Source organism: Felis catus, chromosome A2 (genome assembly GCF_018350175.1).
Source record: "Felis catus isolate Fca126 chromosome A2, F.catus_Fca126_mat1.0, whole genome shotgun sequence".
Taxonomy (NCBI): Eukaryota; Metazoa; Chordata; class Mammalia; order Carnivora; family Felidae; genus Felis; species Felis catus.
In genome coordinates, this window is record NC_058369.1 from 17,698,956 (window position 1) to 17,724,484 (window position 25,529).

The window sequence follows — 25,529 nt, forward strand, 5'->3', positions numbered from 1 at the left end:
CAGTGTGTTATCCTTTAATTAAGAGCTGGGTCAGTGGGGCCACCGGTCTCCCCCAGGTCCCTGCAGCAAGTGCCCCTCCCCACTCGCTGCCTCTGAGGCAGGGTGGCCCTGAGGCAGCCAGCCCTGACAAGGGGTCAGTTTGTAGTGGCCTAGGAAAGGCATTCATCTCTCGGACCTAGGAATGTGGCAGCAGCAAAAGGCTGGAGGCAGCTAAAGTGAGGTCAGGGATGATGGAGGAGGAAAGGACAGGAAGTGGGGCTCTCCTCCTTCCCCTCGGAATCCCGGTGGGTCAAAGACCAGTGTTCAGGAACAGTACAGTTTCTCCAGAGGCTGGAGGCCCTTCCAGCCACTCTCTGGAAGCCCTGAGTCCCTGACTCCCCACAGACCGACGTCACACAGAAAAGAGCCCACAGGGTCACTGGGCTCGGGGAGCAGGCTGGGCACCACCCCATCAGCCTCACAGCCCCAGGCCTGCGAGGTAGGTCCAGCAGGGCCCAGGCCAGAGGCCCCAGGAGCCCGGGGGCCACCTTCCACTAACTCTGCTCGTCAGGTACTACAGGCATCTAAGAAGGCAGCTTCTCCCTCACGGTTCCAGGGCTGCCCGGGCAGGGCTGAGGCAATGGCAGGCCAGGGCTGGCCAGTTCCCTACAGGTCCGTGACCTTGTTCTCCACAGCGGCTGCGATCTGCTGGAGCCGGTAGCCCAGCTGCATCTTCTGAGCCGTGCCATCCTCCTCCAGGGCAGTGATGATCTGCAACAGACACCGGCCGGTCAGCAGGGCCTACCAGCCACCGCATGCACCCACAGCCCTCAGCAGGCCTCCTCAGGTACTGCGGCACAACTGGGGGCCTCAGCGAGCCGTCTCACTTCCTCGGGGCCTTGCTGGGGTTTTACCTCCACCAGTAAAAATCGTTTTGAGTGGAGCCCAGCCACACCCACCAGGCTAGCCTTTCCCCCCACAAAACCCCTAGAAGCCCTGTTCCAGTCCCCTGGCTCCCCCTGCCCCCACCAGGCAGCAAGCATTTCCTGTGTTCCCATTCCAGGTGCTGGCATGGAGCAGGGACCCCACAATGATGGGACACGTGTGATCCTGCCCTCACAAGGCTCATTGATGGCAGGACAGATTCTGACCCAACACCAACAACCACATAAGCACAAATGAGGGCTGCCACAGGGGAGCGGTGGAGCCCAGGAGGGGCTGGCCTGTGCCGTTTCCACGAGGGTACATGAGGTACCACACGCCCCCGCCTCCCCCATGCAGGAGCTCACACTGCCTGAGCAAGCCTGGGGTGCCTGGAATTCACGTTAAATGACTATCCCCCAGGCCGGCCACCAGGCAGGCTCCTCATCGCTGAACAGCAACAGCCACATCGTTGGTGCCACACACACATCCGATAGGACGATTCTGGCAGACGCTTAGTAGGCTGACTCGTAGGTGCTGTGATCTTGGGGCCCAGTCCAAGTTCCCCAGACGGCCCCCTTGCTGGCTCTGCCGTCCCCTCACCCACTCCTGGCAGGACCTTCTTCTCTGGCCGTGCACAGCACGCTGCCACTGTGGGGACTCGAGTAGGGATGGGGACCAGGACAAGGTGGGGGCAGAGGCAGCAGCTGTGTCCTTCCCAGACCATCCCCCACGCCATCTCCAGACCCTGGCAGATCCCCGGCATCCCAGCTGCTGCCGAGGAGCCCCAGAGGAGAGGGCAAGGATGGGGAGAGCAGGGGAGGTACCAGGACCCTGCCCTGACCCTGCTCTGTGCCTGGGGAAGACCACTAGTCACAGCCCTTCCCTCCCTCCATCAGGGCCCAGGGTTCTGCCCACCTGGTCATAGTACTTGTTGATATACTTGTAGAGTTCATGCAGGGCCACTCGTGCCCCAAGGTCCCCAGAGTAGTTCTAAGGAGAAGAGGTAAGAGAGACGAGCATTGTCACCAACCACAGGACCCCTGGGAAATGGGGAGGAGGTGGCAGAAAGGACAGGCCCTGCAGCAGGAAGCCCTGCCTACAGACCAGGGATCCCAGGTCTGCAGCGTGAGCAGGGCCCTGCTTCTCTCCCCTCAAGGCGGCAGCTGGGACCCCAGATGGTTGCAGGGCCCAGTGGGACAGCGGCCGCTTACGGGCTGTGACCCAGCTAGGTCTGCTCTGATCTCCATCACATCTTCCGGGAGGTTGCACGGGGCCCCTCCATGGGGCCATCTCTGAGCCCGCACCTCCTCATCAGGACAACAGGGCTAATAGCGCTCAACCTGTGGAGCTCCTATGGGGGTCAGGCGAGAGGACAATCAAAGCACCACCACCAAATCGTAGCTGCTATTGTTGCGTGTTCTGTGTCCTTGTGGTCCTCCATCACTTAGTGTTCAGAAACACTAAGTTCCCTGGAGTTTATGTTTGGAGACTGTTTTAAAAGTAGGTGGGGGCACGTCTACACCGACGGAAGCAATGCTGTATGAAGACACGGGCAGACTGACCTGGGCTGTCCTGGGGCTGAATCCCAGCCACCTCACTGCTCTGGATACATCGTCCCCAGACCCAAACACGGGCTGCAGGCACCCAAGCAGCTGGCCGAGTCAGGTCAGGTGGCAGCTGCCGGGACAAGAGCCTGCTGCTCTGTAGTGAGATGTTGGGAGCCCTGGTCTTTTATAGTGGCCATTAGAACATTCTGCATTTATGGGGATGGTATGTGTCCTGCCCCCAACCAGCTCGCAGGATCGCTGAGGCCCCAAGGGCTTCCTTGCAAAACAGCAGGATCCTCATGGCAGGAGGCCTGTGCCCAACCCAAGAAGCAGAGGGAGGGCCATACCCGAGACAGCTCAGCCAGGATGGAGTTCATCTCTTGGTCACTGGCGGGGACGGTCTGCCTGATGTCTGCGTAGTACCTGCCAGAGACCACGGCCAGCTGCTGGGTAAACAAACCATTCCTCCCCCCACAGGGCCCATCCCACGGCTGCAGCCATAAACATCCATCAGTCGGTCCACTCATCCCCCTTCCAGACCCTTTCCTCGCCCTCATACCTTTCCACCATCCGTTTGTAACGGGGAATATCTCGAGCATATAGAAGTTTGTTGATGGGGGAGTCCTAGGCGTCAGCAGGAGAGAAAGAGGAGAGTCCCCTTAGAGTGACCAACGGCCCCAATTTTCCCAGCACCGTTTCCGTTCTAAATATCCCAGGAACCCCTCAGTCCCAGGCAACTGGGATGGTTGGTGCCCCTGGCCCATTTCCCTCCGCAAGGACCTCCTCTGCCCACTCCCCTCCACCGATATCCAATCTCCACTCTGTCACCTCGAGCTTCTCCCCCAATTATTCCAAGGCCATTTCTCAGCTCCACATGCCTCCACCTGGATCCAGCAGGGAACCGGCATGCGGGGCGGGAGGGCACCGTGCCATATGGAGCCCTAATGCCGCTTTTCCATGTGCTGCTCATTCCCCACGTAATCATTTCAAAAATCAGGAAACTGTGGCACCTGGGGGGCTCAGTCGGTAAAGTGTCTGACTTCGGCTCGGCCATGATCTCATGGCTCATGAACTCGAGCCCCACATCGGGCTCTGTGCTGACAGTGTGGAGCCTGCTTGGGATTCCCTCTCCCCTCTCTCTCTGCCCCTCCCCTGCTTGCACATGCACTCTCTCTCTCTCTCTCCCCAAAGAAATAAACTTAACAAATAAAATAAATAAAATATAAAAATCAGGGAACTGACCCAGAAAATATAGTAGGAAATATAGTAACTTGTCCCACACCACCTCACTCTGAGTGGCCGAGCTGGCACCTGAAGCAGGTCTCTCAGGTCAGAGCCCACATGGTAACACACCCAGACACACCTTCCACCACTGCAGTGGGTTCCAATCCCAGCTCTGAGCTCTGGACGGCACCTGCTGCCTCACCCTACGGCTGCCGGGAGGGTGAGGTAAGATGGCGCCACCCCTGTGCGGCAGCGATGCATCCCTGGGCCTGAGTCATGAGTCAGCATGCATGCCTTCTCACCAACGCTCTGCCGGGGGGACCCTAGGCATTCCCGGTTTGGACTCTTCCTGAGCTACCCAGCAAGCATTTGCAGTTTTGCTGGGAAGGGGAGGCAAGGTGAAGGTTGGGCAAAACCCCAGCCACCACACAGCCTCCACCCGAGGTAGCCCTCGCCGGTCCTCGCGGTGGGGTTCGTTGTAGGCACAGTGACGAGAACACACAGAATAGAAACTGCTCTCAAAAGACAGCACTACAGAGTAGAAGTTTGCATTCTGTTTCTTCACAGAAGTCTAGAGATCGATCCCTCAAGAGGTAACAGCTCCCTGCACAGGCCTGCAGAGCCCCAGGCCCTGCCTGCTGGGTGCCTGAGTCACTGCAGCAGGGACCCCTTATCTGTCATGGGACTCCCTTGGCTCTCACTACTGTGACAACACCCCGCCACCACCACAGCCCTGGCCATTCCTCTCTGCTTCCCAGCGCCCCTCGCCAGCACCTCGCCCATGCCTGGCGCTCACTGCCTGGACTCTCCCGTCTACACTGCACCGACAGGCAGATACCTCCTCTGCCCCTGTGTGTAGGGAACGAGGAAAAGGCAGGGTGACTTCTGATCCCTGGGCCTCCGGCTATGGTGAGCCCAGACTTGGAGGAGGTGAGCCCGAGGTGATGGTGGGGCCGCTAGGTTGGTTTCCAGGTAGACATGTGGATCCTACAATCACAGGACAGCTCCAGGCTGCCCGGTGGATTTGGTTCCTGAGGGGTCATCACTGCCACCTCCCGGGGAGCTCAGGGACAAAGCCCAGCCTGGGGCTGGAGTCAGAGGCCTCCCCTAGCCCTCCTCCCCGACATTCTCAGCCAAGCCTGGAATCGGCGCACACACAACACTGTCCACACCTGGCCCATACTACCCTGCCCCATTCGTGCCCTCCGTGTCCACCCTGACCCACTCACCCGGCCCAGCTTGTGGTCGGCCAGGGTGCAGGCATCCATGAACGTCTGAGCAATGACCAAGAGCACTGCATCCATGTTATCAGATGTCTGCACGTCGAACACAAACTGCGGGTTTTTTATTATATTGATCCAGAACCTTAGCGGCAGGCTGTGGGTAGGGCAGGCAGGGCCAGTGAGCGTGCTGGGGGGGTGGGAGAGAAGACCCCCCACACACCTGGCCCGCCTTGCCCCACCCCCACCCCCACCTGTTGGTCTTCCAGATATGGACGGTGTCCTGGTCAGAGATGCCGTGCTGCTGGGCCTGCTCATCCAGCAGGTCGAAGAAGTACTTGATAGCAAGCGGCACGGGGCGGCTGGTGCTGAGAATCACCTGGAATAGGTCGTCCACAAACTTCTGCAGTGTGCCCTGGTGGGGAGGGGAAGCACAGAGGACGTACGGTCAGCAAGGGGACAGGGGACCTCGGCCCCAGCCCGGCCTCAGACACCTCGCGGCACTATGCCCGTGCGAGCCCCACACCACACCCAAACCCCATAAGTAGCCGTCCCCTCCCCCACAGCCCAGACCTACGGCCTGTCCCATCCCTGACCCCAGCCTCCAATCCCTCCTGCCCCACCTTCATGGACAACAGGCGGGTCAGGTAGATCTCAGGGATGGCCTTGGCTCGCTCGCGCTCCCCACCCCGAAGGCTGCCCCTCCGAGGCCTGGGAGGCTCCGGCTCCTCACTTGGCTTCACTAGGTGCCAGGGCCGGATGCCCCCCTCGTCCACATCCTCCAGCATTGGGGTCCCTGTGCCAAGACCCCACAGCTCGTCATCCCTCATCAGGTACCACGTCCCCTGGGACCCCAGCGTCCCGCCAACTTCCAGGAGTGGAAGCACAGGTTGAGGGCTTCTCTAGGTGGAAGGGAGGTAGACACAAGCCTACCCTCAGGTCCAGAAGACCTGCCCCAGTACTGGGGACTGGGCAAAGCAGGGGCAGAGGACAGTGATTGGGTAGGGGCTGGAAGTGGGGGGCATACTCACTCTCTCCAGGGACATAATCCTGGTTTTCCCGGAGAACGTGCTTGGTGAGGCAGGGGACCAGGGCCACAGTTGCTCCATCTGGGACCTGCTAATCACAGCTGGTGACCCCTCCACCAGCCCCACCCCGCCTACCCCGCCTCCCGCTCTTACCCCTCCCACCTTGTAATGCTGCAGGGTGTTCAGGCGCCTCCACAGGCCCTGGACCTCAGAAGTCACGTCCTCATCAGAAAGAATGAGATGCCCAGCCACCCCAGACCGCCACTCTGCAAGAGCAAGTTGGGACTTGGTCCAGGGCTTCCAGAACACCCTTCCTGCGGCGGAGCCTACCTCCTCCTCCACAGGGACACAGGCCCCACCATCAGGGGGCAGCCTTATCCAACCCCTCCAAAGACTAGGATCAGGGGCCCCTCACCATGTGAGAGGTCGTTCCAGCCTCTGCCCTGTGCCCACTGAGCGATATGGTCCAGGGCCAGCCCAGCCTGCACCCTGGCTCAGGTCCCCAGGCTACCCTTCCCCTCCACCCTCACCAACATCCAGGGTACGGGGGTCTGGCCGCTGGGCGAGAGGTACTCCTTTATAAAGCTGGTCCAACATCTTCTCTTTGGCCTGGGAGATGGTATCGCAGTCCAGGACCTTCACAGGCACACCCTGGGCCTCTCCTGCGCCGGGCCCCACAGCCAACAGTGCATTCAAGGTCTACCGAGGTATATGCGGGAGCAATCAGGGCTCATGCCACACATGGGATGACCGACACACAAGGTCAAGGACAACCCATGAGGAAGCCACTGGTTCTGACCTCTCGGCACCAACAACTCCCTAATTCTTATCTCTTTAGCCGTCCACCCGCCCAGGGACAGCGGCTTCCTCCACTCTGACCCCACCTCCAGCACAGTGCACTAGTAAATGTCTACGGGGTGAATGGCAGAAAAAAACAAGTGAACACAAGTCCCTCTTAACTCAGGTCCCCAGGTTCCTGGCTCAACTGGTCAGGCTGAGGCACCTGAGAGAAGCTTCATAAGAAGTAAGGATTCCTACCGGCCCGAGAGGGGGCAGGTTTGGTGGAGCCTGAATGAGATTTTCCCAAAGGTACCCCGCGTGGGCCACCAAGGAAGGTATCCCGCGTGGATCACCAGGAAAGGTGCCCTGCGTGGGCCACCAAAGAAGGCACTCCACTAAGGGGATAGCAACCCGGAGGAAGAGATGGACAAGACTGACAGAGCTGGCTCCTGGCTTGGTGGGCACATCACATCACTGGCAGGACACTGAGATGATGGTCCTGCAAACGCTCAGGCCCTGGCCCAGTCCCAGGGCTTGTGGACTGCTCCCCAAACCCCTGCTGTGACCCTATCTCACTCCGACCCCATCTCAAGCCTGAGGGCCCATCCTCAAGGCCTTCTGCCTTGAGGTCTAGTCCTCAAGCCTCTATGCTGCTCAACTAATCTAAAGGCTTCTCTCCAGCAGCCAGCCATTCACAATGATCACACGTGCTTACCCTCCGCATCCTCACCAGGGACAGACACCACTGAGCGTATGCACGTTCACATTCTCTTTCCCTCCCTCCCCCTATCCCTCCCTGACTCGGTCTCCCTATCCCTCTCCCTTCCTCCCTCCCTCACCAGGGGACGGTACTCCACGTCCTCTCTGAGAAGGCGGTTGTCATTCAGGGTGTATTTGGCTTTGCCAGTCACGCTATCCACTGGCCCCTTGTCCACTTGATGTTTAATTCCACGGAAGAGCATGTACAGCGGCTCCCCTACTGAGTCCTGAGGAAGTGACAGCCAGTGAGGGCCCCCAGGGCAGGTGACAGGCATGAAACAGAGCTGTATGGGACACGGCCCATGCTGGGGAAGGGGACAGACTGCAGAGGGCCTGAGGTGAATGAGACATGCTGGGCAGGAGTGTCTGGACTGAACGGGGCTGGAAGCTGTGTGGTTTAGAGTCCCGCCTCGCCCCGGAGGGGAGCCCAAGCCCTGTCCACGTCTGCCTCTCTCACCCTCACGAAGGTGTACAGGCAGATGGACATCCAGTTGGTGAGCAACTTCTCCACCACGGTCTCTGTCCTAGGATGACAGGAAAGGGGAGGGGCAGGGTCAGAGGTAGGGCCTCTGGGCTCCCTGTTCTGTGAACCCCTAAACCCCAGGGGGTCTGACGCAGCCCTTGGCTCCAGCCCTCATAACCACAAGGCCCCCATGGCTTCTGACAGCCACACAGACCTGCGCAGCATCAGCTTGGGGTTCTTGGCCACGTACTGGGCCACCAGGTCACTGAGCAGGGTTCGGAGGATGTCAGTGAAGTACTCGAGCTTCCCGTGCAGCGCCACCGTGAGCAGAGATGCCACGTAGGCTCGGTCCCGAGCTGAGAAGGTGCGCTGGCTCTCCAGGGTGTGGATGAACTGGCACCAGGGAGGCGGGATAAGGAGGAAGGGGCCCATTCAAAAAAGGAGGGACAAAGAAGGGGCGGGGCTGGGGCAGGAGGGGTGGGGCCAGGAGGGGACAGATGTGGGGAGGCCTGGGGTGGGGCTGTGCGTGGCACCTTGGTGAGGAAGAGCTTGCTGTTGAGCAGGTTGGAGAGCTGCCCCAGCCCTTGTTCCACGGTGGGTCGCCTGCTCTCCGGTACACCCAGGTCCCGGTGCAAGGGCGACTCCTGGTGCCCAGGGAAGAAGACCCTCTCAGCATACACCTTATAGTCGAGGAAGGGGATGCCACTGCCCAGAAGGTCACTGGTGAGATCGGTCATCTCAGTCATGAGGTCTGTTGGGCAGAAGAGGCCAGGTTTGGGCGTGGATCCCACCCGACGGGAGCAGACTTTCACAGGGCCCTGAAACATGTTCCGGGCCTACTCTCTGCAGCCTCACCCGTGAACTCCTTCTTGCAGCGGTCCCGCACGCTGCTCTCCAGATTCTCCAGCTGGATCTGGACCTTCTTATAGTCCCTCAGGGCCTGCTTGCTCTTCCTCCTGCTCAGCACCAAGGTCAGGAAGGGGAAGGCCAGACAAGGCCAGAGCCCTTGCTGGTGCCTATGGCCCAGGCCTGTCTACCCCAGCCTCACCCTGGCTTAGGCCGGCACAGTCTGACCCAGCCATGCCCAGCCAAGCCAAGGCCTAGCCCAGAATAATTTGGCCTGTCGCATCCTGGGCAAGTCACACCCCATATCCAGTCTAGCCCAGGAGTTTAGCCCAGGGATCAACAAACTACAAGCAGGCCAAATCTGGCCCACGACCTATTTCTGTAAATAAAGATTTGTTGGCACACGGCCACAGTCATGTGTTTGCATATGGTCCGTGGCAGCTTCTGCTCTGCAACAGTGGAGTTGAGCCCCTGCAACTGAGGCCACCCGGCCACAAAGCCTAAAATAGGTACTCTGGCCCTTTACAGGAAACTTTTGTTGACCCCTGGCCTAGTCTGCCCTTCCCATCCAGCCGCACCCCCCTACCTGCCCCAGCCCAGCCACATCCGGCTGCACCCACCTGTATATGAGGACAATGATGATGACGCCCAGAGCCAGAAGAGAGGTGCCCACCCCCAAGCCCACCTGGGCTGCCATGGGAAAAGCCACGGGGCTCTCGCCATCGTACTGCACGTGGCCCAGGGAGAAGTGCAGGTTCCCCATCTGCACCTATGTGGGGAGCCACCTGTGAGCAAGGTTTCAGCACAGGCCTGATGCCCGGCCCAACCCAGTGCCCACTCACTGACCGTGAACTCAGGCAAAGCATCGGGCGCCTCCCGGAGGACGTGGTGCTGGGGCAGAGGCTGCTCCAGGGGGGGCTCGCAGTACAGGTGGTGACGGGTCAGTGTCTTCACCACGCAGGGGCCGTCCCCTATCATGGCCACCACCTCCTCCTTGGACATTGCAAGGTCCAGATTCTCCCCCTGGAACACGAGGGGTCACTCAGATCCCATCCCCTCAAGTGTGGGAAGGATGGTCCTGACACCCACCCCCGGGAGCAGGGCTGATGCCGGGTCAGCACCTCTTCCCCTGCATCAGAGGAGATAGTCCATGGCTATCCTCTGAGCTGCCCCCCGACCCTTCTCTACCCTTCCCATCCTTCTTCCTCACATCTTCACTTTTCTAGAGCTCAAAATCTGGACAATATAAAGTTGCCCCCGAATCCTGCCCAGTCACCTAACAAAGCCAGAGCCACTACTGTGTCTGCTGGCCCACCAGGCGGACGATGCCGGGTTGTCTACCTGTGGCCTTTTAGAATGCCCACCTACCGCACGTGTCAGAACCCATGCCAAGTGTTTGTTCACGTTGAGTCAGGCTGCCAAATGGGCATCAGCCCAGGCGCCTACTGTGTACCACGCCACCCAGCTACTGCGTGTGCCAGACCATTTACATATTGTCATTCAGACTCCTGCCGTAGAGTGTGTGGGGCCCCAGGCTCCAGCCAGATGCATCAGGCGAGGCAGCCCATCACCAGCCCCTCAGCCCTCACATGTGAAGGGTGAGGAGCCAGGTCTGTCCGCTGGCCCTTGCTCTGCCTTCATGCCCCCTCTGCCACACACAGCCCCAATGACCAGCAAAGTGAAGGGTCGTGAGCCCCCTGCCCCTGTGTGTGAGCGGGAACAGTACCTCCACAGAGAGCACACTCCCAGGCTTGTGCCGGAATGGTGCGGTGGGGTCCTCGGGGTTGAGGGGCTGCAGAGTGGGGTCGGCCTCATAGGAGAAGGGTGTGGGGCTCAGTGTCGCGAAGTCAAAGACCAGGTTGTCAAGGATGAATTCCACCCGGACCCAGGGGTCCTCAGGCAGGCCTGGGAGGGCAGGCGTGTGGCACGTGATGAGCTGAGAGGAGTTCACGTGGCACGGCTCCTCAAACTGGGCCACAGAGAGGAAAGACAGGGGAGGAGAGTTGAGGGCCCAGGAAGGGGGCCCAGCAAAGACAGGGCAATAGCCTCTTTGGTATCCGCCACCCACGGCTGTGCACGGGGTGGAGTGCGGAGTGATGAGGGCGATGGCTACTCTAGTGCAAGCAGGGTACGCCCGTGGGTGTCCTACATGATGGCCACCACAGGAAGCTCCAGGGGAGCACGCTGTTTCTGGGATCACGCGGCGTCTCCGCCCAAGCCCCTGGCCGGGCTGCGGTGCTCTCGGAGCCACAGTCACTCGGATTCTTGGTGTCTGTACCACATCCAGATTCTGGCCACGGACCCATATCTTCCGTCCTCCACTGCAACACAGACCGTGAACCACCCATGGCTTAGGAGAACCGGGGCCAGCCCGGCCCAAAGCCCCTCGGCCCTCTCCCCAGCAGCAGCACGGGAGTCACGGCCTCCACAGAAAGCCCCGCAACCTCCCCACATACTAGAGCTGCAAAGACCTCCCTGCCGCATGCCATGAGGCCATGCCCTTGGCCCAGCACCTGAGGAAGCTCTTGGTGGGGCTGGCAGAGGTGACGTTGGGGTCTGACGTGTACTCAAACTGGCTGTGTTGAAGCCTCCGCTCAGCGGCCCCAAACCACACAGCCACAGGGAGCGTGGCAGGCGTGGGGTGGGGGCTGGTCTCACACTGCAGCTGCTCCGCCTGCTGCTCCAGCAGCCTGGGGAAGGGAGGGATGAGTGGAAGGCAGGCCAGGAAGGGGACAGGGATGATTTCCAGGACATGGGACCCCCTCAGGCCCCAGCTCGCTTCCCTTCAGAGCTGACTGCAAGCTCCACACGTGACCCTGGAGGCCACAGTCCCCCGACAGCCCCAGCTGAGGGAGGGTCTGGCCGCTTTCTGATGGAGCAGACCTGGCCCTCTCCCCCTTTCTGCTCTCCCAGCATCCCACCCCTCTGTCTTCTCCCTACAGCACACGGATTTCTTGCAGAATGAGGAAGCAGCCCTCACAGGTGGCAAGGCTGGTCTCCAACTACTACTCGGATGTCCTCCAGCCGCCCAGTCAGGAGCTTGGAGCCGTGCAGGGTAAGGCGGGTACCCCCCGCTCTGGGGCCTCGGGTTGGGAAGATGGAATGCACCTTCGGGTCCTGTGGGAAGGGGGATAGGGAAACATAGGCAGACATGAGGCCACAAACAGAGAAGCAGGGGGAGCCTGAGGAAGACAAGAAGGCCCCGGGTGAGAAGCCCCAGGAAGGCGAAACCGGACGGGCTGGCGGGGGAGCCACTTTACCTGATAGGCAAAGTCGTGCTCTGAGACACCGTGTCCTCTTCCCGGCACCTCCACCGTCACAGCGCCAGCCACCTCCTCCCCGCTGGCCTCAGTGATACACACGAAGCTGTGGGCACAAGGCAGGCTGGGGTGCCGGGCCGCACCGAGGGCCCCTCAAACTGAGCTGGCTGCCCCACTAAATGAGGTGTTCTCCCTGCTCCCAAGATTGACAGAGATCCTCTTGCTTTGGGGGGAATTCCTGATGGCACACCAGGGGGCTTTGGCATCTGAGAGTTAATACGCATGGTTTCAATCATTCAAGTCCAACCCTAGGGCCCCCTGCCGAGAGGAATTCACCTCTCTGCGCGGCACAAATTTACAAGGAGCCCTCTGAGGCTGGCTATAGGGACGAGCACCAAACTGATGAGTGGCCTAACTAGCTGCCATCACCACGCACACCACACCACTTGCAAAGTGGTGGAAACTTGATTTCCTCGTGAAAAAAAAAAAAAGTCCCTGGAAGCTTCTAATCAGGTCTGGGGATAGATGGAAAGGGAAAGTGAGCAATCTAAGAAAATGTTGGTTCTCAGCCAGTAAACAGAGAAGCTTGGGACAAATTAATGTCCCCATGGTGAAGCTGGCAGTGGCTCGACTCCGTGACATTGTAACAGTCACCGCCAACACTTTGGAAAACAGAACAAGTGATATGTAAAGTACCCAGGAGAGACCTCGGCCAGAGAATATTTTAATCTCTTTATAAATCACTTCATAAGTTACTCTAGTCTCATGGTTCTAGAATCATTAACAGTCTAGACAGTCACCGAAAGTTCTTGGTCATAACACACAGGGGGAATACCACACACTCTAGCAAAGTCTGGTTTAAAATACAGATCACGGGGCGCCTGGGTGGCGCAGTCAGTTAAGCGTCCGACTTCAGCCAGGTCACGATCTCGCAGTCCGTGGGTTCGAGCCCTGAGTCCGGCTCTGGGCTGATGGCTCAGAGCCTGGAGCCTGTTTCCGATTCTGTGTCTCTCTCTCTCTCTCTGCCCCTCCCCCGTTCATGCTCTGTCTCTCTCTGTCCCAAAAATAAATAAACGTTGAAAAAAAAATTTTTTTTTAAATAAAATACAGATCACGGAGCCCCAGCACAGGCCTACAGAATCCAGATCTCTGAGGGTAGGCTTGAAGGACCCATTCTATGGTGGCTTTGGACAGGCTCTCCAGGTAACTCTGATATCAGCCAGGTCTGGGATTTGCTGATTGTGGATATCTCCTTGGCAATGTCCTGGGTGGGCACTGTTGGACCCTGCTACTGCCAGCCAGGCTACCATGACCCAGAACCTTTATCAGCTACAGTCCCTGGGAAGGCAACCGGGGTCCCAGGGACTAGGCAAGGAGTCTGGCACTCAGCAGACGGGCCACAAGTCTGTGCCCGGAAAAGCCCTCCAGGGGCAGTGCTTGGGGAAGAAAGGACAGCTCGTGGAAACCCAGCCCCTGAGCACAAGCATCTGGGACCTGAGAACCTTGCTGCCACAACTACAACCATGCTCATTCAGAACACCAAGTGAGAACATGTAGATGGGGCCACCTGTTGGTTCTAGGCAATGATTGGGCCCAGGCCCAGCAACGATCCCCAGCAGTCCAGGCCAGGAACATGCAAGTCCGTGCACAAAGCCGAAGTGGGTGCTCCAGGGCCTCAAATGGCAACCTTAGCTCTGAGACATTGTGACCAGAAACAAGCAAAGGGGGAGAGGAAAAGGCAGAGGAGTAGTAGATGGGCAGCCATGAGCAGGAAAGCCAACCGGGGAGCCCATGAAGGGTGCCGAACTCCTGTCAGTCCAGCCAACTCACCTACTGGAGACCTCGTACTCCTGAGCATCCACAGCACAGGGTACTCCAGCCACCCTGACTGTGTCCTGTACGTCCTGCACATGTTGGCCCAGGTTGGAGCCCCTGATGGTAACACGGGTGCCTCCGTCTACAGGCCCAGTCAGCGGCTCCACCTGTTCCAAGACACGGACTGCTCACTTCCACCACCAGTCAACCCTCGGCAGCCTGGAAAGGCAGTCCCAGACTCCCACCTTCGGGACCCCTGGGCCCACAGCACCCCACTCTCCCTCTAAAGGCAGCGGTGAAGAAGGGACATGCCAGCATTTCAACACACCGAGTAGATGAGGGGTGCGGGGCACTGCGTGGCCACAGCTTCAGTCTCGCCACAAGCCTCCTGGGCCACACAACGTGGATGCTCTCCCTTGCACCACACACAGCCATATTGGGGCATGGCAGTTTGGCAGCGGCTACAGTCCCCGTGTCCCACGGAGCAGTCATACAGCACCACTGGTTGCGGGAGGGGGGCAGAGACAAATGTGAAAGGCAGGCCTGGAGGAGCCCCGTGGCCCCAGAGGCCCCAGCTAGCTCACCATGCAACCCATCAGCACTGTCCACACGCAGACGGCCAGCCCGACGCAGAAACAGCCCCACACGGAGCTCTGGCTGCAGAGCCTCATAGCTGAGCTGGAGAAATGGGAGTGGGGTCAGAGTCTGGGCCTGGGGGAGGCATCAGGCCTGGGGGGCGGTGGTGGTCAGAGAAAGGACCAAATGACTAGTTGTGGGAGCACGAGGTCAGAGGTCAGAACTGGGGGACAGGGACCCGTGAGGCCACAGGATCAGGGGTCAGAGCCGGGGTACTCAGATTCCCTCGAGGTCACAGGGTTATATGTGGGGCTGGGATGATGAATGTGGTGTGGCCAGCTGAGGTTGGTAGCCAGCCTGTGGCCGGCACACCCTTGCCCACCCAGGCACTCGTGACCCACACCTGGTTCTGCCGGCACGTAACGTGGCATTGAGTCTCTGGAGGTGGCTCGCACTCGACCCGGGCCTCAACTACCACTTCACGGCCCTCCAGCTCCATCACACACTCATGGTCTCCTGGGCTGTCCTGGGGGCAGAGGACACAGCTGCTGAGGCAGCTTTAGGAGCTGGCCCCAGTGAGTCCCGCAGGGCCGCTAGCAGAGCCCCAGGGTCAGGGCCGAGATGTGGGACCAGGCCTCTTCCTGCTCTCCAGGGCTCAGGTATAGTTGTCAACAGCCAAGGAGGCCGCCAATATGCCTGCAACCGGACACGCTCACCTGGAAGAGGCGCAGGTTCCTGCCCAGCAGCCGGACTTCTCGCTCCACGTGGACTGGCATCAGCGTGGAGCCCTGAACACTCTCGACACAAGGGCAGGAGCTTGCCCCCCAGTTCACCTCCTCCTGGAGACACCAAGAGCAAGGCAGTCTATGGAGCCCACCCCATCACCTCGGTCGTTTCCCTGCACACAACTCAGGGCCCAGGCCGGCATGGAGCTGCAGACCCCACCCTGCCCCTCGACCCCTCCTGAGTCTGCCCCGCATCCCCTCCCCTGGAGGCCTCCTTCCTGGGCTGGGCCTCACCAGCTCCCAGAGCCCGGGGGTGTCGTATTGGTAGTCCAGGCTGGACAGGAGGATGAGGGGGGCGGGAGGGCCCTCGTGCTCAGCCGAGTCTCCATCACCTGAGAGGAGGGTGGAAGTGGAGAAGGCGGGTGTGTCACCCCCCGTCCACTCGTCCGCCTCAGGCAGCTCTCCGCCTTCTCTCATGAGCCAGTCCAGAGCGGGCTTCGTGGAGCCAGCGGCCCCTGGGAAAGTGGTGGCGGGAGCAGTGCCGGGGGGCTGGTCCAAGAGTGCCACGGAGGGGTCGGCCTCGGGGCCGGGGTCTGCAGGGGCAGGGGGCAGTGCCGCTGCATCTGAGGGCGATGGGTGGGAGGCCAAGAGGTCCTCGGGTGTGGCCGTGGGTCCGAAGTCAGTGGGGGCGGGGACAGCGGTTCCACGTCTGTTGGGGGGGTCGGGAGGGGGAGGTTCCTCATGGAGAGGTGACTCTGTGGAGGCTGAGGCAGGTGTGGGGCCAGGACCTGCCCCCGGCCCCCAGGGGCTGAGCAAGGAAGGGCGATCCCCAGGTGGGACATCCGAGGCTGTGGAGGGGGCACCAGGCTCCACGGGAAGGGCGTCAGGAGCAGGGGTGACTGGGGTCTGGGGGGCTTCAGGTGGGAAGGGGGTGGGTACATCTCTTGCGGGAGGGGCTGGGGAGAGAAGCGGGCTCTGAAGGGGGAAGCAGAGAAAGACAGGAGGGGCCACTCAGCAGGCAGGCGCGGGAGCAGGTGGCAGGCAGGCAAAGGGTGTGTTAAGAGGAAAGGAGACCAAGGAAAAGAGAAACAAAAACAGCCCGTTAATTCTCCAAAGGAGGGCGGGGAGGGCAGGCTCCAGGGGCATCTGTGTTGAGGCGGGACCTGAGGCCCAGACCTCCCCTGCCGCTCAGCTACAAAGGTCCTCTCCCCGAAACAGGCGGGACACCAGCAGCTGTTCTCCAGTGAGTCCGTCACACACAGCAGCTCGGGTGCTCACAACAGAGCCTCACATGGGCAGGCAGGCACACAGACCCCGGGCCATCAGAGAAACCCTCACAAAGGGAACCCCAAACCCCTGTGGGGCCCAGCTGGAGGTCCCGCTCACCTGCTGACTAACCACCATGGGCCCAGCGTCACATGAGGCCTTGTGCGTGCACAGCTGCTGCCAGACACACCAGTTACACCCCCAGCGGCTGCTCACGCAGGCCTGGCACCTGCACAGAGCACAGCCATGGGGCAGAGGTCGCCACGGGGCAGCCCGGGCGCTGGGGGTGTCGGGGAGGAACTCACTGTGCAGACGGGCGGAGCTCAGAGACTGCTGCACAGTCATAGATGGAGAGCGAAGCTTTGGCAATCACCACAGCGCCAAACCTGAGCTCCACGCTCACTGACACGTGGTCTGCAGGGTGGGAGAGAGGGCCCAGGCTGAGGAGTGGGGTTAGCACCCGGGATCTGGGGAACACAGCCCATAGGACACAAAATGGGCACTTTAGGGGACTGAGGACTAGCCAGGGGGCCCAGAGAAAAGTGCTATTTCAGGGATCCCCACTCGGAATCACACGTCACCCCAACCACACCCCCTGGAGCAAGACGGGAGGAGGGTGGGGCTCCCAGGCCCCAGGGCTGGCCCCTTCTCTCACCCACCGGCTCCTCTTGGCAGTGCTGGGGCCTCGCTAGGGTCCGGGGAAGGGCACATCACACCAGAACTGGTCAGCAGGGCAGGAGTCTGGTGATCCCCAAACTGGCAGGAATACGTCTCCCCTGGCCACAGGGGTGGCAGGTCAGGCACTGACAGGAAAACCTGGACAGAGAGGCCAGGACATGCTGCTGGAGCCACCGGGCAGCAGACCCGGGCTTGTGTTTCCAGAGCACCCAATGTGAGGGGGCACAGTGGCCACCAGCCCTCAAGCCTTCACAAATGCCCTCTAGCCTGGATTAGAAGCAGACAGAGAAAGCAAGGCCCCAAGACAAGCAACTTGTATAGGGCCACATGGTATTTAGAGCATCTGACATTAAAATGCAAGGTCCTGACCCATCACCAGAGTCCTCCCCACGAGGCATGTGCCCGCCCTGCTCATTCACCTCCCTCCGCTCCTCTCGGCTGATGTTGGCAGGACTCATAGCTGCCACTTGCAGACAGCCCAGCTCAGGCTGGAAGCTCCACAGCCACCGCTCTGGGCCCTGTCCCCGTGAGCACTCGGAATGGCGACTGCACCTGCAGGAGAATGACCAGGATGTACCTTCACGGAGCAGGGACACCTCCAATACTGGGGACCTGGGCGGGATCCTCAGGTGGGCCATGACACTAGGCTACGTCTGCCCTGGCAAGGCACTGATGCCCAGGATGGAGAATGGAGGTAGGGGATTGGGGCATCCAGGGGTCGTGGGCTGCAAGTCAAGGGCCAAGGACCAGGAATACTGGACAGGGCTATTATGCAGGACCAGGGAGGGCAGGAGGTGGGGGTTGGGGTTGGGGAATGGGTCAGGAGTCGGTGGAGCACTGACCTGCCAAGGAGCACACACCACCCACAGTATGGGTCCTTGTGAGCGAGACAAGAGGCACAGTCCAGGTGCTGAGCACAAGAAGCCACAGGAACCTTGAGAAGCTGTGACAGCAATCCAAACACCAGTGACTCCTCCACATATGGGTCCCTGGCCCTGCCCAAGGCCCCTCCCAGCAGCCAGATCCTGGCACTCACTGTGCTCTGGGTCATGACATACAGGTGCTCGAAGGCCCCATCAAAGGTGAGGTCTCTGCTCACCGCAGACCCCTGCTGGATGTTCTGTGTGGAGTATGGGTGGCCATCACTCCCTGGGCCCAAGTAGACCTGAGATCAGAGACCACAAGTTCTGGGACCCAAGTCCACGGCCATAGGCCCAAGGCCCTCTCTTCTTCCCACAATGAAGCAATCTACAAGCAGAATTTTCTGCTAGTACAAGTCATCCCACCCAGCCCTTGGGCAGGGGGTGGGGGAGATCACAGGTAAATACCATCCAGCTCTGGGAAGAGAAGCTTAAGTCATCTCTCCCAGCCTTAGGGCCAGGGGTGTGTCCCAGGGGTCACAGGCATAGCTCCTCCCCGGCTGGGTCACCAGCAACCTATTCCCTCTAGACCCTGGGGCAGGGCCCGGTACTTCCAGTGGACCCACCCTGTGTAGGTGTCCTTGACTGTCACCCAGGAAAGCAATGGTGTGTCCATCCTCCATGGTGACTGCCACAGCTGTTAGCTGAATCCCTGGCCACTCCAGAACGGGCGTGGCTTCCAGGGGGACACGGCTGGCCATGGGGCTGGGCGTGTGGTCTGAGCCACAGGGATAAGCATCCAGGGTATCCTATAGGCAGCAAGAAGCACCAGTAAGGCCCTCCCTATCCCCTGGCCCAGCCAGCTTTTGCTGAATGACTCTCTTCTCTGGACGGCCTTATTCCATCACCCCTCCCTTAAGGAGCCCCCGGACAGCCTCACCCCACCCCTAGTGTCTCTGCCAGCCCTCCCTGATGTTGCCCACAGCTGCATCCTTAGTGGGGCCTCAGCTGCTAATCTCCAGCAGCCCCTTACCCCGCTCTTGATCCCCACCTATCTGGGGCTCCACCTTCCCACACCCTTGGCCTTCCCCCAGGGTACGCACTCAGCCTTCCCCTGGACCACTTGCCCAAAGCCTCTCAAAGCTTGCGTCTTCATGTCCAGGTCCACTCCCCTGGGTCCCTGCCACCTCTCCCTCACTCGGTCCCCCTAGCTGTGGTTTCTCCCCCGTGTTATCTATCCAGAGACTAGAGCCAAACAAGCCTCAACCTCACCTGCCTCTCTTGCTCAATAACGTAAAACAACAGGGCCCATCTTCCCACATTCTAGGTCCCTGCCCCATACCCTAGGACCCCAAACACCTTCAGTCCACCTACACGAATACCACCTCTGCAGGAAGCAGTCCAAGCCCCACTCTGAATGGCCCTCTGTCCCCTGAGTGCCACGATTTTCGTAAGGCATCTCCATCACCCAGACACAAAGGAAGCACATAACATCCATTGACCTGATCAGCCCCCACACCACCAGCTTCCCTTTGGACTCCTCGGGCAGCTGCCTGGCCGTGAATGCCAGACAGGGACGAGCTGGGACTCACCACAGGCAACTGTGCGCAGTCAGAATTGACGTCATACTCGATGTAGGCCACCTCCACCCCATCCGTGGCGCGGCCCTCCCTAGTGTAGCAGGCATCTCGCGTGCGGTTAGCAAGGCGGTCCACCTCGTCCAGGGGGAAGGCGCAGAGGGCAGAGGCTCCAGATGCTCCAGCAGCTGCTGACGGAGGCCGGCCCACAGTGGGGGGAGCGGCCGAGGAGAAGGCAGCAAAGAGTACCTCCCCCTGGGTCACCTCCAGGGATGTGGCCACAGCTGCAGCCTGGATCAGCCCATAGCGGCTACCCTGGCAGGCCAGAGGCAACTCCACATAGGAATAGTAGTGCTGGTCCCGGAGGCACACTCGGGACACATAGGCACGAAAGGCTCTAGACTGAGCCTGCAGGTCCCGCCGCAGGAACAGGAAGTAGGCACTGGCCCCACGTGCAAAGGCGCTCACAAAGTGGTGGCTATACTCGGAGAGGCGGCCCACGGCCAACTTGGCCGTCTCCTCATAGGAGAAGGCAGTTTGAGGGTCCAGTGGCCACAAGGTCCGGGTTGTGATGGGAGGGATGCCACCCCCCACGCCCCTGCTGGTGTATCCCCGCCCCACAAATAGGAGAGGCTCCCCAGTCAAGCCCTGGGCCACCAGTCCCACCGTGCTGACTGCAGGGTCATTAGCGGCCACGTACTGGGTGTCCCCAGGCCGCTCAGGCCGCAGCAGTAGTCGTTCAAGTTGGCCCAGGTGCCGCAGCTCACAGACCCCCTGGTGCACACTCCCGCACACCACGAGGGCCCCTGGGCTCACCAGGAGCAGCTGGTTCAAGTTGTTGGTAGGCTGGGCCTGAGGGCACTCATCAGGCATCACAGGTGGCAGGCAGTCCCTGCTATCTAGCACAGGGCCAGTGGGCACCGTAGCCTCCAGCTGCAGCTCAGGGCTCAGCTGGAACAGGAAGTTGGTGGCCCCCAGGTAGAGGGTACCTGAGGTGGGATCCCGTGCCAGATGCTGCAGATGCGTGCCATTGGGAGTGAAAGCAGCTGGTGGAGGGGGCTGGAGCGTGAGGACCCACCCAGCCCAGAGCGCCTGGAGAAGAGCTGGGCCGAGGGCAGGCATGGTCACCTGGCAAGGAGAGAGATGGAGTGCTGAGGGGCTACTGTGGGAGGTAAGCCCGTGACATTGCCAAGATGCCCCTCCTAACCGGGGGAGTGACCAGAGGAGGCCTAGGCTTAGACAGCACTGTGGTCCAGGATGACCCCAGGATTGCACACTAGCAAGGGGTCAGGAGATCTTTCCTGGAAACTTCAACACTGTCCATTTCCTGCAAGCACTATTCTCTCAGGAGACATCCATCCTTCCCCACCCCCGCTTCTCCCTGCACTGCCCTGTGTCACCACAGGGTCCGAGGGTAAGGGGCTAGAGGGGTAGAGATGTGAGAAATATCCCATCCCCAGGGACCAGGGCCTGGAGAGGCAGGAGAGCAGGTGATGGGAAGGAGGGGCCCAGAACCCCGAGGAGGGAGAGGACCCCTCTGCACAGATGTCAGCTGCCTGCAGGGGGGAAAGAGGGAGGGCAAGGTCCCATGGGCCATCTGCACATTAGAGCAGAGCAAGAATTGGATGAAGGGCTGTTCAGGCCAGGAATCCAGAAGGAATCCACAAAACCAATGAAGAGATGAGGGAGACTGAGGCTGCCAGGACTGGGACCTAAATGACTGGATGCCACCTTGGAGAGCCCTAAGAAGCAGGAGTCACACTTCTCCCAGGTGCCTAGGTGTGAGGTCAGGCTCACCTGGCAGGGCCGGCTGGATCAGGAGACAACAGCATGACCTGTGTGGGAGTCACCTAGCCAGGGAGATAGCAGAGCATGAAGCTGGGGGCTGGGCTGCAGGCATGTGGGAGCCCGGGCTCCCCTTCCCGCTGCCCAGCCTGCCAATGGAACTGGGCCCAGCCTGGCCTTCGGCCACCAAACACATTCCACAGGGGACGCCTCCTCAGAGCCCACACAGGGAGGGGGAGGGCAGCGGAACCAGGCACCCTCAGGGCCTGGGAAAGGGCAACTAGGAAGGAGCCCCATGGCAGGCGGGGCCCAGCCAGGCCCCCAGCATGGCCCTGTCCTCTGCAGCCCCTTCTCCCTTCGTAGCTACTGTCTCTTTCTCACCCTCTGCCCAAACTCTGTCCTTTTAGGGTACCCCGCTATACACCCTCCACACAGGCCAGGAGCTGTCTAGCCCAAACTGCCACTGGCACAGACACGGACACAGGCTTGCACACACCAAGAAGCAGACATGCCGCCGGCCCTGCAGGTGCACACCCATACACAAGCACACGGGCACTTGCACACGTGCAGATACATGCAGATATGGCGTGTCCACGTCGCACAGACACACATAGGAACACAACCCACGTACCACACACTTAAACACTCGCACAAAGACACAGCCTCCTTACACGCAGGAACACACACGTACAAATAGGCATTCCGCGCAAGGGCATGTCACACCCCCCAGCAAAGACATATACACCACCACCCACATTCAGATACCCACGCATACAGATTCGTGCACACTTCCCTGCTTGAGCCCTAAGTCCTACAGGGGTGTGGAAGCCAGGGCATCTCTTGCTATTATTTCTCCTCCCGCAGGTCAGAGCAGAGCCAGGGCCCAGGGTTGGAGGAGGGCTGTCCCAGAGGAAGTCACCATGTCTATCCCCAAGACCTCCTCAGACCCTGGGTGCCTGTTCTCCTCACAGATCCCTCCTTGTGGGCCCCAGCTAAGGCCTGCTGAAGCAGAAAACCATGGTAACACCATCTTCCCCAGCCCCGGGTGGTCCCCAGCCAGGAGCATCAGGTTGGGGAAGTGCTGCTCCCAGGCCAAGCCGGGAGATATTTCCCCTCCTCGCCTCTGCCCAGGCCACGTTGCCCAGCCCCTCCCACCACCCAGTGGCCAGTCTGCCTGAGGGAGAGCTTCCCTCAGCTAGGGTCGGCTCCTCCCCGCCAAGGCCCCACCAAGGTGCTGCTGAGACTGTCCCGGAGTGAGTGGACTGGGCATAAGTTTTGGAGGAGGGTCCGGCCGCCTGGTGGGAGCAGGGGAGCCATGGCCACAGCCCAGCTGGGCACTGCTCCCGAAATAGCTTGGGGGTTTCCATTTTTAGTGTGAGGAGAACAGGGCAGCTCTATGGGAGCAGGAACAAGGCCGCCTCTGTTTGCTACCCGAGGGGGTGGGGGAAAGGGGATAGCAGGGAGAGTCGTGAACTCAGGACTATGGCAAGGCCAGGCTTCCCAGGAGCCCCCCACTTTGTTTCCAAGGGGTCGGGGAAGAAAGTTTCTTCCTCTGGGAAGACAGGGTCTGTCTGAGGATGGGCAGAGGCTACCTCCTGCACTCCCTCCAGTAGCCTCCTGCCCAGGGATGTGCCTGGGGCAAAGGGTCCATAGTTAGACCAAGAGTCACTCTGTCATTGGCTTACAAACATTTGCTCAGAGCCTACTGCATGCCAAAGCTTTCCAACCCTCAAGGGGCAGCAACAAAGACACTCCCCAAATGTAAAGTCACAACTGGGTCAAGTGGCCCACAGGAGGATGGGAGGGATCAGAAGAGCTCCTGGCCAGGCCACATAGGAGGCTGAAGGCTGACCCACTCTGGGAAAAGTGATGGACTCTTTCAATCACTGAAGCAGGACCCTCACCCTTCTCCACATACCACAGGTGGTGGAGGAGGGAAAGAGGGGTGGTGACATCTCGAGGCACTCGAATTCACCTAACCCCTGCCACTGGCCAGAGCAGCCCCCAGCCCCTAAAGGCCACCCCTCCTACCTCACAGGATCTTCAAGCAGAATCAGAACACATCTCTCCCCTTTCTTTGGGGCAGCCCAAGGCCTCAAGAATAAAGGTCAAACCCCTCCAGTCCACGCCCTCTTCCATCCAATCTATGCCAGGGCTCCCCCACACATGCTGTTAGCTCCTGCTGGCCTAACTGTGGGCTGTTTCACACTCCTCCCTGCTTGGAATGCCCACTCCCTTTCTATCTAGTTAACTCTGACTCCCAACCATCTCCCAGGAGAGCTTTCCATGTCCCCCCAGGCTCCTGAGGAGTCCACCCTGTGTGGAGGATGGAATGGGCATATCCCAGCTACCACTCTAGTGTGTACTGCGGCTCTGGCTTGGGCTGAGCCTCAGATTTCCCATTTGCAGAATGGGAAGCAAGACTGCTCTGACCATTAAACATGAAATGTATATGCCTGGCATTGGTGGCACCAACCAAAGACACTTTTCTCTCTGTTCCACTCTCCCAACTCTAGACTTAAAGCTCCTTGCAGGCAGGAGCCCCAGCAACTAAGACAGATATTAGCACAAAGCAGGTGTTCCTCACATGTTGAAAGAACCCCCATTTCACAGCCAAGGAAATCCACTCAGGAGGGGAGATACGGGACCCACACCCTGTTCCAGCCACTTGGCCTCTCAAAGGACAAGGTGTCAGGTCCACTTTATTAATAACCAAGCCAGAGCAGACTGAAAAGGCTGGTTTGGAGCCAGGCCTCGTGTCCTCAACTTACAGGATCACGAGATCTCAGGCCCCATTCGAACTCACAGGCAAAGCCTAACTCTGCTTGTACCCAGGTCCCAGGCCTGCCTTGAGGTCTCTTCTGGGCTCATCTTTCTCTAGACCTCTTCAGCAGAGCCCTCAGCTGCCTAACTTCTATCTGCAAAGAGAAAGCAGCTCTGGGGCCCTCCTGGGGCTGTCCTCACCAACCAAAGGGGCTAACAAACTCTGCCCTTCCACACCTGAAGGGGTGGTACCCCAGCTCTCATTTAAGGGGATCAATGGGAAACTGGACTTTCCCTCCCCTTCTCCTGCTTAGCTCCCAGGGTCCACCCGGGAGAAGAGATTCACCGGCAGCACTGTAATGCACATTGCTCGCCCTGTTGTCTGTGTTTCGAGGTGGGGTGGAGGGGCCCACCATTTACGCAACACCGCAACACCGGCGCGGACTCAGGAGCGCTCATCAATCACCCACTGCCTGGGTCGTGTAGGGAGGTGGGGGGTCTCCCTCTGGGGATGCCTGGCACAAGGCTCACAGTCCGCCTTTGTCAGTTGCGCTGAGCGCAGCCTGGAAGGGCTGTTACTACAGAGGGCAAGCCTAGACCTCCCCATCGGCTCTTCTTCGACCTTCCTCCCTCCTCCCTCGGCCGCGGGGCAAGGACCCCACCAGTGGTCCTGGGAGGGCGGGGAAGAGGCCGGCCGTCCCGGCTGTGGCAGCGGCGGCGGCGGCGAGGAGGGGGCGCGGAGGAGCAGCTCCACCTCCTCTGTCTCCCAATCGCGTTACAGGCGGAGCCGCCAGAGTTTCCCTCAGTGCGGAGAAGTGTGGTCCCAACTCTCAGGACCGAAGCTGCCCACCACTCACCCGGGCTGCCCCTGCCTGGCGGCATCGGGCCCCGGGCCCCTCCCCCCCCGGGGCCTCACCGCCACCCCCGGGCCCCCGCCCCGGGCCCCGGACTCACCACCCGGCCGGGCCCCGCGGGAGGAGCGCGCCGAGGCGGGCGCCGGCCGCTGCGGGCTCGGGATCTGCGCGCGGCGGCCTCGCTGCCCCCCGCCCCCCGGAGGTGGCTCCGGCGGCGCCGCAGCTGTTACCCGGAGACCGAGGGGCGGAAAAGCGCGCCCGCTGCCCGCCCCTCCCGCCGCGGCGCTGCCACCGCCGGGAACAAAGGAGACAAAGCCGCGTCGGCCGGGCCGGGCTTCGCTCCTTCCCCCCGCGCCCGCCGGGCCGCCCTCCCCCCGCCCGCCGCCCAGGCCAGGCCGGAAGCAGCCGGGAGAGCCGGGCGCGCGGCCCCGAGCCGCCCGGGACCCCGCATTCCAGCCCTGCGGGCTCCGCACTTGCCGAGGGCGGGGGACTCGACCCCTCCCTGTGGGGGCGCTGGCTGCTGGGCGGCGGTAGCCACGGCAACGCGGGTCGCGGCCAGGCGAGCTGAGGGCGAGGAGCAGAGCCCAGAGCTCTGGCTGC

At 60.6% G+C, this 25,529-nt stretch overlaps 2 protein-coding genes across 5 annotated transcripts; one reads left to right on the forward strand and one right to left on the reverse strand.

Annotated features, from left to right (window-relative positions):
• PLXNB1 (plexin B1) lies at nucleotides 1-25,525 on the reverse strand. 4 transcript variants are annotated; one of them, XM_023248461.2, is made up of 38 exons: nucleotides 25,407-25,525; nucleotides 21,325-21,377; nucleotides 19,543-20,655; nucleotides 18,577-18,759; nucleotides 18,127-18,255; nucleotides 17,933-18,033; nucleotides 17,510-17,642; nucleotides 17,072-17,228; nucleotides 16,718-16,826; nucleotides 16,533-16,641; nucleotides 15,441-16,121; nucleotides 15,138-15,260; nucleotides 14,825-14,947; nucleotides 14,430-14,523; nucleotides 14,174-14,346; nucleotides 13,861-14,012; nucleotides 12,031-12,136; nucleotides 11,751-11,887; nucleotides 11,284-11,460; nucleotides 10,920-11,091; nucleotides 10,497-10,739; nucleotides 9,617-9,793; nucleotides 9,391-9,539; nucleotides 8,780-8,880; nucleotides 8,458-8,675; nucleotides 8,139-8,317; nucleotides 7,919-7,985; nucleotides 7,542-7,688; nucleotides 6,453-6,621; nucleotides 6,085-6,188; nucleotides 5,926-6,010; nucleotides 5,518-5,690; nucleotides 5,149-5,309; nucleotides 4,904-5,051; nucleotides 3,010-3,074; nucleotides 2,798-2,873; nucleotides 1,819-1,893; nucleotides 1-750 (listed from the first exon to the last, which is right to left on the reverse strand). In XM_023248461.2, exons 3-38 carry the CDS (start codon nucleotides 20,647-20,649, stop codon nucleotides 646-648), a joined length of 6,408 nt encoding a protein of 2,135 aa, XP_023104229.1. In that variant the 5' UTR covers nucleotides 20,650-20,655; nucleotides 21,325-21,377; nucleotides 25,407-25,525; the 3' UTR covers nucleotides 1-645. The 4 variants fall into 4 exon arrangements, with proteins under 4 accessions (XP_023104229.1, XP_023104226.1, XP_023104231.1 ...); XM_023248458.2 differs by lacking the exon at nucleotides 25,407-25,525 and adding an exon at nucleotides 25,030-25,161; XM_023248463.2 differs by lacking the exons at nucleotides 21,325-21,377; nucleotides 25,407-25,525 and adding an exon at nucleotides 25,030-25,165.
• On the forward strand, nucleotides 21,821-25,463 carry LOC123381420 (translation initiation factor IF-2-like). The gene is made up of 3 exons (XM_045042223.1): nucleotides 21,821-21,838; nucleotides 22,284-22,381; nucleotides 24,623-25,463. Exons 1-3 carry the CDS (start codon nucleotides 21,821-21,823, stop codon nucleotides 25,461-25,463), a joined length of 957 nt encoding a protein of 318 aa, XP_044898158.1.
• Nucleotides 25,526-25,529: the final 4 nt, after the last annotated feature.

Excerpts from the sequence above, each read along its gene's own strand:
- PLXNB1 (XM_023248461.2), bottom strand. The coding sequence starts at position 20,649 with ATGCCTGCCCTCGGCCCAGCTCTTCTCCAGGCGCTCTGGGCTGGGTGG. Across the intron at positions 14,013-14,173 it reads CCGCACCCCTCATCTACTCG|GTGGAGCCGCTGACTGGGCC; the intron begins GTGTGTTGAAAT and ends GTCTTGGAACAG. Across the intron at positions 751-1,818 it reads TCAACAAGTACTATGACCAG|ATCATCACTGCCCTGGAGGA; the intron begins GTGGGCAGAACC and ends TGTCTGTTGCAG.
- LOC123381420 (XM_045042223.1), top strand. Across the intron at positions 22,382-24,622 it reads TCCCCAGCCAGGAGCATCAG|TTGCGCTGAGCGCAGCCTGG; the intron begins GTTGGGGAAGTG and ends CGCCTTTGTCAG.